Source organism: Chenopodium quinoa, unplaced genomic scaffold (assembly GCF_001683475.1).
Source record: "Chenopodium quinoa cultivar QQ74 unplaced genomic scaffold, ASM168347v1, whole genome shotgun sequence".
Taxonomy (NCBI): Eukaryota; Viridiplantae; Streptophyta; class Magnoliopsida; order Caryophyllales; family Amaranthaceae; genus Chenopodium; species Chenopodium quinoa.
Window position 1 is genome coordinate 8,033,650 of NW_018743574.1, and position 9,912 is coordinate 8,043,561.

Sequence of the window (9,912 nt, forward strand, 5' to 3'; positions counted from 1 at the left end):
CTAGTATAAACTTCTTTTCAACTCTTATATCAATCAATTTCTCTTGCATAAGTTACTATATACTCCTAGTACATGCATTAAACACTTCCATGTTATAAATCAACTCACATGCATTTTTAGATAACAACTCATCACCAAACTCCCCACAATTCCTTAATTTGCTACACATAAGTTTTACAACTAACCCTTTATAACAAGCCTTACTACTCTCCCCCCTCCTTTCATTTCTGTCTTCTAGTATACTTTCCTTGTTAATTCTCTTCTAAACCATATAACAATGGTGAACCTAGTGGAGGCCCAAAAGCCTCTCCTCCACGGCCTAATGAAAATGGCCGGTATCCGGCCAACAACCGTGGAAATTGAGCCCGCGGGAACCTCCATGTCATTCTGGGTTCCCGCGGAGACCCTATCGAAACCAAACAAAAAGAAAAAACCTAGTAATAAACAACCCTTGAAGCCGAAACCCGTGATAGTCCTTATCCACGGGTTTGCGGCCGAGGGTATTGTAACGTGGCAATTTCAAGTAGGAGCTCTCTCTAAGAAATATTCTGTCTACGTGCCTGACCTCCTATTCTTTGGGAAGTCTTGCACAGGCAATGCTGACAGGTCTCCGACATTTCAAGCGGAATGTCTGGCGGCGGCTTTGGCGAAGCTGGGTGTTACTAGGTGCACTCTTGTAGGGTTTAGTTACGGTGGGATGGTGGCTTTTAAGCTTGCAGAGTTGTGGCCGGACCTTGTGGAGGCGGTGGTGGTGTCGGGTTCGATATTGGCTATGACGGAGTCGATCAGTGAGGCGGAGTTGAATAGGATGGGGTTTAAGTCGTCGTCGGAGTTGCTGTTGCCGACGTCGGTTAAGGGTTTGAAAACTTTGCTTAAGATTGCAACTCATAAGAAGTTGTGGTTTCCTGATCGCTTGCACAAGGATTACCTTAAGGTAATAACTTAACTTCAACTCTTAACTACTAGGCTTTTTCCTACTATAATTATACTTAAAGGTTTTGAACTTTTTATCCCATATATGTCATCTCAAAATTTTAACCTGCTAAATTAGTTGATATTCCTCCATTATGTAGATTAAGAGTCAACATGCTGTATATTAGGGTTTATTATTTTGTAATTTGTCTTGATGAAAATTAAAGTTAAATGTATTATATAACCTTCTAATATAAGAAACCAATTGAATGTATATATAATTTTTTATTTTTTTTGAGGGCAGATGTATACATAATTTTTAAAAGCTTAAAACACTAAGCTAATTTGATCCATAAAAAAAGTATATAAAAAAATATATAAATAATGCTCTTATGGTTATGGTTGGAGCAATATAATACTTCATTTACGCACATTTAACTCCGCCTCCTTTTAAGATAAATGCATACCTACGTAATTTTATTTATATATATTAATTTAAAAAAATCCATTATGATATATACGTAGTATTAATTATGGAATATGTGTATAGTCATACGTGATTGCATGATTATATTAATTAAATAAGGGTTGGTAATCTTAATATAACAAACATTACATTGATCTTTTATTCTTTCTAGAGTATGATAGGAAAGTCACCCCAATAGAGTAGGAAGATTGATATACATACACATAAATGACAATCATCCAACCTATTGGATAAGAATCAAATAAACCCTTAACCTCTCACAATTATTACGTATTTCCAATAAAAAGCCATTGATCTCTTGATCTAATTCATTCCATAATTCTTCCTTTCTATATTTGCTGATGTGAGGAATGAGGGGTTGTTAGGAGTTGGTGATTAAAGTGCATTAGGTGAATCAGGTGTTCTGCAAGAGCCAAATTAGAAACATGCTTTAAGAATTGCAAGCAATTTTTTTACCCCTACAAATATGGGTAATGTGCATTTATATCGAAGCAAATGTCATATTCTCAAATTATGTCATTGCCAAATACATAAGCAGCCCTTAAATTCAATCACCTACTTTTTGAACATTACACCACCTTTATTATATACGATGTATGTCACTATCATTCTTCCTTAACTAGCATTATATTTCTCCCTTCCAAATTTTAAATAAGGGTCTCGTTAAATTGTATTTCAACTTACAATGAGTAATAAATAGTTAAACACGTTTATTAAAGTGTTTTTGTATTTTTTAATTGTTAAGTTGTTCAACTAATAACTAACATCTACATGTTCTAGAGGGTCAGACCAAGATACGAGTAGCAAATTGTGTAATTACTACTTTTGTTTCAGATTAAATGTAATCTAAATTTATGAATTATTAATAGGTTGAAAACATACATTGAGATAGAGTTAAAATTAATCATACAATTTGTATACTTGTATGTATATGCTAACCATTGTTCTTATATGTTGAACAATGAAAAACATATATTATTGCATTTTAATATGAAAAGGAATTGAAGGAGCTTTAATTAGTAATTATCATGCATACTTCAGAAAATTGAATTTTTTTTACTTATGGGACCATGGTCCCTACATAAAGTTTTAGGTCAAAAGAAGTTTATTTCGTTTAAGACAAAAATAACAACTATGCACTTTATAATAATAATTATAATAATAGTCTAATGCAATGTGAATGTAATGCATGGTATGTAGTTCAAGTTAATATTGAGGCCGAAGGAGTACATTGAATAACTTTTTTTGAGCAAAAGTACATTGAATAATTGATGCATGGTAAAGTTAATAAAAGGGGATGGTTTGCATTGAGATTTGAAACTTGTACTAATGTACTTTACTTGGAGTCATTTGGTTGGAAATTGAATGTTACATTAGTTTTTTGGTTGGTTGAAAAAAGTACATGGTAAAATTTTCCAAACAAGCATTTATAGTTACTCATTAACTTGAGTTAGGTAATCAACCTAGCTTAATTCATTAGTTTTAAAAAATAAAAATAAAAACTCACTAAAGCTTGCTAATTGTGGACAAAATATAAATCAAATTAAATGAACATTTTATACTAATATTCCAGCTCAAAAATTTTATGTAATGTCCGCACTTAAAGGAGCGAGGAAGTAACAACAATTAAATAAGGGAGATTATTACTTATATCAATTTATTAAATATAAAATAAAATTTTCATATATCGACATTTACAAAATTCAAATTTGATTTCGAGGTATATAAATTTCTGAAAATGAAGGGTAGGTTTTGAATTATACTATTATGTCATACTTGTATGTAAATTTAATGCTTACTTGCATCAAAAAATATGTTTTGAGTGTATCAATGTGGTGGTGTGCAGCATCTAACTATTAGAAATTGAAAATGACATTGACAGGTGATGTTTACCAATAGAAAGGAGAGAAATGAACTGCTTGAGGCTTTGGTCATTGCCAAACAAAACCCTGATATCCCTAACTTCACACAGGTATCTCTCTTACCTTTCTTCCTCTATGTAATTTTTCATTTAGTACTCTCTTTGTTTTAAAATAATTTTCACGCTTTGGTTTGACTGAATACAATAAAGGGATTAATCATATACTTCGTGATAATAGTAGAATGAATAAAAACAAGATTGAAAGTTAATACACTACTAGTGAGATCAAACTAAACAAGAGAAAATGTTGATATTAACCATGTTATAAAATGGTCGTTTTCACTCCAAAAGAAGTTATAAATTGTAGTTTGAAATGTTTTGAATAAGAGAGTTTGAAATATTTTGTAACAGAGGGAATTTAGTTTGTTTATGAAATTAAATATATCTCCTACATACTCTAATTTGTAAACTTGATGATGACATACGTTCCTATATACCTTCTAATTTTTGCTGGTCTTGAACACAGAAAATCCATCTTTTATGGGGAGAGAATGATCAGATTTTCACCATGGAGATCGCGCAGCAAATGAAAGAGTATGTTCCACAAGTTTTTGTCTAATTTTGCCATATATTGAATGTTATTTTTTACTAGTATGAGTACCCATCAGTAAAATATTTTTCAATATACTGTCCAAGAAACTAAGATGCTGTGCATGTACCTGATGATATTTGCAGGAAACTCGGAGACAAAGCATCGTATGAAGGCATAAAGAAGGCAGGTCATCTGGTTCACCTTGAGAGGCCGTGTGTGTACAATAGATGTCTGAAGCGATTCTTGGCTTCTGTGTATGCTGATGGAGATGATCATAAGTAAGATTATCTACTACCTTCGTCCAGATTCAGCTGTCACATAACTAGTTCGAAAATACACTATATCAATGTTACTAGCTATTCTGGACAGAGCATTTCCTTATCGCAAGCCCTCAATTTGTAGTATTAGATGTGTGATTAGATCACCGAAAAAAAAATAAAATTAATTTCATATTTGTATTGTTTCAGGTACTGAATAATGATATATATTAACGCATATAACGCGTATTGTTTGTACAACAATTGACAAATGAATGAAATGAACATGTAACATTGTTGTCCCAGTAAAGGATCAAAATTTCTCACAACAGTCGTTTTTCAGTATATACTGGAGGAATGCAAAACTTTTCCTCCTTCCTCTGTCTTTTCTGTATGCTGCAAACTCATGAAATGCTGAGTAAAATTGGGATAACCACATACTGCTTCTATCTGAAGTATGCTTGAATTTCCTCGAGCGTTTTTCCTTTTGTCTCTGGAAGCCATGCCGCCACAAAGATTACAGTAGAAGCAGCAAAAAATGTGTAGATTGTAAAGGTTCCTGCAAAAGAAAAGGAAAATCAGGATTTATCCAGAGATAAAAATGCTAGAGCAAGATGAATCCAATGATCAGCATTATGCACACTCGAAGCTTTCATAGAGGATGATACGTAAAAATCAATTAGTTTAGTAAAAAACAGGGAAAGACGAGGAGAAAGAATCACCTCCGCTACTCCAACCAAGTAGCAAGTTTGCAGTCATTGTGATACCCCATGAAGTCAGAAAGTTTGCCATTGTTGCTACACTCCCAGCAAGGCCTTTTATGCTTGTTGGAAGAATCTAGTCAAGTCCAACGGAAGGGAAAACACGAAATATTCAGTTCATTCTTACAATAATAATGGAAATTCTCGATAGGTTATACTGTCATACAATTCTAAATGAATCAGAAAATGAAAGATTTAGAGAGTTGTCATAGCATTTAAAACCTACTTCACAAGTCTATAACATCAAAGAGGTCAGAAGGATTCAAAACAGGTTGAATATATGAAAATATATAACCAACCATAAATTAAAATCTTCAGTATCGTATAGAATGGTATAAGCATTAATTCAATGGCATACCTCAGACATAATAAGCCAGGGAATTGGTCCCATTCCCAAAGAAAAGAAAACCACCATAGCCTGCACAAATAAAAGAGGCCTTAAATATGCATTAAATATATATATATATATATATTTTTTCATGTAATTCGAGGTATGGAATTTGAGCCAGAAGCATACCACAAGGCCTATGACAGAGAGTATGCTCAATGTGTTGTGGAGACCTGAGTCTTTTGGTATGATATCCTGTCAACAACATAAAGAGTAGGAGGCCTTACACAGATGCATGGCTAATTTTAAGCAATTTTTATTTATTGATACTTCATCAACTTATCAGTACTTTGTTTTTGCCTTAACGGATTCTATATCAGAAAGAAGAGGAAAATCAAGCACAATGATGGGTAAAAAAGTATGATTAAGAGCATAAATTGTCGTCCTGGAAAAGAATCTATTTTCCCACTTGGGGCAGCAGGCTGCATTTTTCTGTTAAAGTAGATATGATAGGTGTTTACTGAAACCAATCATGTATAGCTCTAACTAGTTAGATAAGTTTGATCAAACTGAATTTAAGCAGAAGTTACTGACTTGAACCTACTTTATAAAGCACTCAACTCCATCAGGCATGGAACAAAATGTAAAATCTGGCCTGGCTCATGATCGGCTCAAGTATTATAGGTATGCAAACACAAAATGAAGTAAGCCATACTGATTACTGACCTCGAGAAAAAATGCAACTGAGACGAGGATGAGGCTAACAGTCATTCCAACTGAAGATACCTGTTATGATTCAAGACTGTCAATTCTAATTGAATGCATATATATCACCACACCAAATTCAATTATATATACACAACGTACTATTAGCAAAACCCTGCGGCCAGCCCTGTCCATCAGCCAAGTGGCAACTCCAGTAGCAACTACCTGTTTGGTTTCCCAGAAAGATGAAAGTGTGAGTTTACAGTTAACGTTTTACAGTTTGTTATTACTCATCAGAATTAAATATATATAGTTAACTCAGATCTAGTTACCTGAATGCTCCCTAGACCAAATGTGGCAGCAGCACCCTCAGAAATTCCTGTCCAATTTGTGGTATATTAGAGATTACCATACTAATGTACGGATGAAGCTTAAAGTACAAGTTTCAGGATATATTTGCCTCCACATTTCCAAAAATTTTAGAGATATGGATAACTTATTAACTTTTCAGCTTCAACATGTTTGATACATCTTTTTGCTAGGACTTTTACAGGATTTCAAGTTCAAATGCAGTCACCAACTGTTTCTAACCTGCCTTTTCGAAAATGGTACGGGAATAGAACAGAATTCCGTTGATACCACAGAGCTGCTGAAGCAAAAGTAGCCCGATTCCCAACTGCAGCACATTAGTTTAGCATTAGAGGAGAGATTTCGAATATCTTTGGAGGTTAGTAGCGTAAAAATAAAACCATAGTCTTAATAAACCGTTCTACCATCAATGGAAACCAATATCTTTTCCTCTTGAGGTGTGAGATGCTAATTGTTGTTCTTTTGCGGGATGATGCCACAGATTTCTGCAGTACAGCACATTGAGTAAGAAATTACTACAACCAAATAAAAATATTTATTAACTTGGAAAAAGAACTAAAGTAACTTAAACTGATTACTTTGATTTCATTCATTTCAACAGAAATATCTGTGTCAAATCCTCTCAGAACTTGCAAAGATGCTTCACATTCTTCCATCATCCCCATTTTTGCCTGAGAAAGCCAGGAAACAAAAGTTAAATGTTATACATTAAAACAAAGATATTTAATAAACAGCTATATTGATGGATTTTACCAGCCAGCGAGGAGATTCAGGTACGAAAAATAGCCCAGGAATCAACGCAGCACAAGGCAAAATTCCTGCAACACATGAGAATTAAGATTCAGAATAGCTTAAATAATGATGATAGAATACAGGGCTTATTCTGTATTATAATGTCATGGAGTTCTACATTAGAGAAGTGGTCACATTGTCCTAGGTCACAGATTCAGATGACACTAACATCTTTCTCATCAAGGCAGAGCTAGGACTTTTTTAGAATTGACGTCTCCCCTTAAGATCTGGTCTGTAATGAGATACTCTTGTACCGTGATCTAAATCCATAGGCTGTAAGTTTTTATAGAAGGTTTACACTGCTGGGAATTTTCAGCATGAATGATCACCTTCATTCTAATCTCAGCATTATTTTGATATTAATATCAAGCGTGTTAACATTTTGCTACATCAAACCTAGAGTAATAAGCATAAAGTATACACAAAAATGGCATACCAATAATTGCAAGTGCTCTCCATTCAACAAATATTCCCAGTAGGTAAACAAGCATTATGCCAATGGTAACAGCAAGCTGAAATTGAAATAGATTGTTCAACTAGTCAGTCTTTAAGTACTTATTTTTGGATTAGTATTTGTAAGAAGACAGGGTAATCATCATTCATGATACAAATGATCAGCTAAAATCATAGTAAAACCAGAAAATCACCTGGTTCACTGATCCAAGCATTCCCCTCATGTTTTGAGGTGCTATTTCGGCTATATAAACAGGCACCTAATACACAAAAAGACCAATACAGAACTTCTCAAACATCATATACAAAGTCAATTCAACAACTATGAATCTCTGATGACTAAAAAGCTTTACCGTGTAGGAAATAATGCCAACGCCAAAACCTTCCAGTAGCCGCCCCATGTATAGAAACGAGATATCCTGTAGTAAGCGCAGCAATAGGATGCAAACATACAAGAAAGATGTATATATAAGCATCAGGACAGACAAAGACTAGGCAAATAGCACAATGCTTATGCAATTCCACACTTACTCTCGCAAATGACACGACAAGCCATCCAATTATATTCGGGATTGAAGCAATCATCAGTGACTGTAATCAAAACCAGAACATCACAATCAGAAACTTACATTACAGTACAAAAAAACCTTCATTAAAATTGAAAATTTTTGTATCGTATAAGATACCTAGGAATTGTTGGCAATGACACAAACCATACAATAAAATTATGTAGCACAAATAAATTACAAGTTTTTTGTAAAAAAAAATCATACCCCTTTGCGTCCAATGTATTCAGAAATCTGGCCACTAGCAATTGCCCCCACCATTGCTCCCACATTGGCCAATGATCCAAACAAGGAGAACTGTCACCTCAATCAAATATTAACCAAATTATATCATTAAACTTTATTCTAAGTAAATTAACCTTACACGTCTTGTCATTAATTCATCGATGTATTCTCAAACCAATCATCGATTTAAAAAAAAAAAAAAAAAAAAAAAAAGACATTCGCACCTCGGAGACTTTAAGGTCAAGATCCTTAATGATGGCAGATTGTGTTGGTGATGAATACCCACACTACAACCATAGAAAATAAAAAATAAAATAAAAAATTAAAAAAAAAAAATTTAAAAAATCCCAATAAACCCAAATCATCAAATTCAAAAAATCAATCAAAAAGTAAGAAAATTTACGGTGAAACCAAATTGAATTGGACCAAGAGCAACAACAAGAACACAAAAAACAATGGAAATGGCGGATTCACTCATATTAGCAATGGACCCAAAAATACTTGATTGTCTTGAACCCATCATCAAACTTCCACCACTACTTATCGGATCTTTCCCGGTTGACCCACCCATTCTATACCAACTCCCCGTATGAAGAAACGGCTTCTTCAGCTCCGCCCTCGCTTCCTCCGCATCGCTGCCGCTCATTTTTTCCGATGTTTTTTTTTTAAAAAAAATAATAATTTTATTGGATCAACCAAAAAAAAAAAAATCAGAGAGAAAAAACACAGATTATGGAAGTAGATCTATTGTTCCAAAATGGTATAATTTCGGCTATTTAGTTGTTGGCGCCAATGTTTGTTGTTTTGTTTATTTTCATGTTAGTTTATTCAAGGCAGACAAAATGGAGGTCCAATATTTATTTGGCAATGTGATTATTCTAATTTGGTTTTGATCCACCCTGTATTGATTTTGATTGAGATTTATAATATGGTTTGTTTATTTATTGTAACTATCTCTTTGTAGAGAAGAGGTCAAGAAGGCAAATCAAACATCCTGTCTTTAGAAATGTTTCATTCATTAACGTCTCAACGGGAATTATTGTGCAATGTGTGTGAATAAAGGTATGATGTATAAGATCATATCTCGTGATGGTAGTTGTTTCGGGGTTTTCTGATGTCCTGCGGGAGAGTTACAATTCTGAGACTGGAACCGGACGCCTGTACCTGCAAAATAACGGAGACTCCTGTGAGCTCCGCCTCCAACGGTCAAGTTAGTACCTGATTAAGGAGTAATTAATGCGGAAATTAAAGTAATAAGGTCTCTCTAGGTGAGAATGTTTAATGTAGGTAATCTGCTTTGTTAGCGAGATCAGCCAGTTATTAGTGTGTTCCGTAATGTTTTTCGCGTGTTGTTTTTTTTGTCCCCCCCCCCTTAATGAGGATTAAGGGAGGTATTTATAACCTTGGGAAACGTGCCCATCCTAGGTTTAGGTAAACCTAGGGCCGATTGGGCTTCCCTCGGAAGTTGGGCCTGGGTGGCCGGTTTCTCCATTAGGCATGGAGTATGCCACATGTCGTGACATAACAGGTCCAAGGTGGACGAATAAGCGCGTGCCACGTGGCAAGCCCTGACAGTTCCAACTAGGGGACACTTGGCAGGTCCT

At 34.5% G+C, this 9,912-nt stretch overlaps 2 protein-coding genes across 2 annotated transcripts; one reads left to right on the forward strand and one right to left on the reverse strand.

Annotated features, from left to right (window-relative positions):
* Positions 1-4,419, forward strand: LOC110682494 (epoxide hydrolase 4-like). The gene is made up of 4 exons (XM_021858833.1): positions 1-934; positions 3,282-3,371; positions 3,787-3,854; positions 3,996-4,419. The coding sequence occupies exons 1-4, from the start codon at positions 278-280 to the stop codon at positions 4,132-4,134; spliced, it is 954 nt and encodes a 317-aa protein (XP_021714525.1). The 5' UTR covers positions 1-277; the 3' UTR covers positions 4,135-4,419.
* LOC110682493 (sugar transporter ERD6-like 6) lies at positions 4,289-9,238 on the reverse strand. Its single transcript, XM_021858832.1, has 18 exons — positions 8,712-9,238; positions 8,533-8,595; positions 8,291-8,380; positions 8,049-8,108; positions 7,871-7,936; positions 7,712-7,777; positions 7,501-7,576; positions 7,026-7,090; positions 6,851-6,943; positions 6,677-6,757; positions 6,495-6,579; positions 6,236-6,282; positions 6,066-6,128; positions 5,925-5,984; positions 5,388-5,453; positions 5,229-5,288; positions 4,832-4,946; positions 4,289-4,668 (listed from the first exon to the last, which is right to left on the reverse strand). Exons 1-18 carry the CDS (start codon positions 8,952-8,954, stop codon positions 4,556-4,558), a joined length of 1,512 nt encoding a protein of 503 aa, XP_021714524.1. The 5' UTR covers positions 8,955-9,238; the 3' UTR covers positions 4,289-4,555.
* Between the last annotated feature and the right edge of the window lie 674 nt (positions 9,239-9,912).

Excerpts from the sequence above, each read along its gene's own strand:
- LOC110682494 (XM_021858833.1), top strand. The coding sequence starts at position 278 with ATGGTGAACCTAGTGGAGGCCCAAAAGCCTCTCCTCCACGGCCTAATG. Across the intron at positions 3,372-3,786 it reads ATATCCCTAACTTCACACAG|AAAATCCATCTTTTATGGGG; the intron begins GTATCTCTCTTA and ends TCTTGAACACAG. Across the intron at positions 3,855-3,995 it reads ATCGCGCAGCAAATGAAAGA|GAAACTCGGAGACAAAGCAT; the intron begins GTATGTTCCACA and ends TGATATTTGCAG.
- LOC110682493 (XM_021858832.1), bottom strand. The coding sequence starts at position 8,954 with ATGAGCGGCAGCGATGCGGAGGAAGCGAGGGCGGAGCTGAAGAAGCCG. Across the intron at positions 7,937-8,048 it reads TTGTCGTGTCATTTGCGAGA|GATATCTCGTTTCTATACAT; the intron begins GTAAGTGTGGAA and ends CGCTTACTACAG. Across the intron at positions 4,947-5,228 it reads CCTGGCTTATTATGTCTGAG|ATTCTTCCAACAAGCATAAA; the intron begins GTATGCCATTGA and ends GGACTTGACTAG.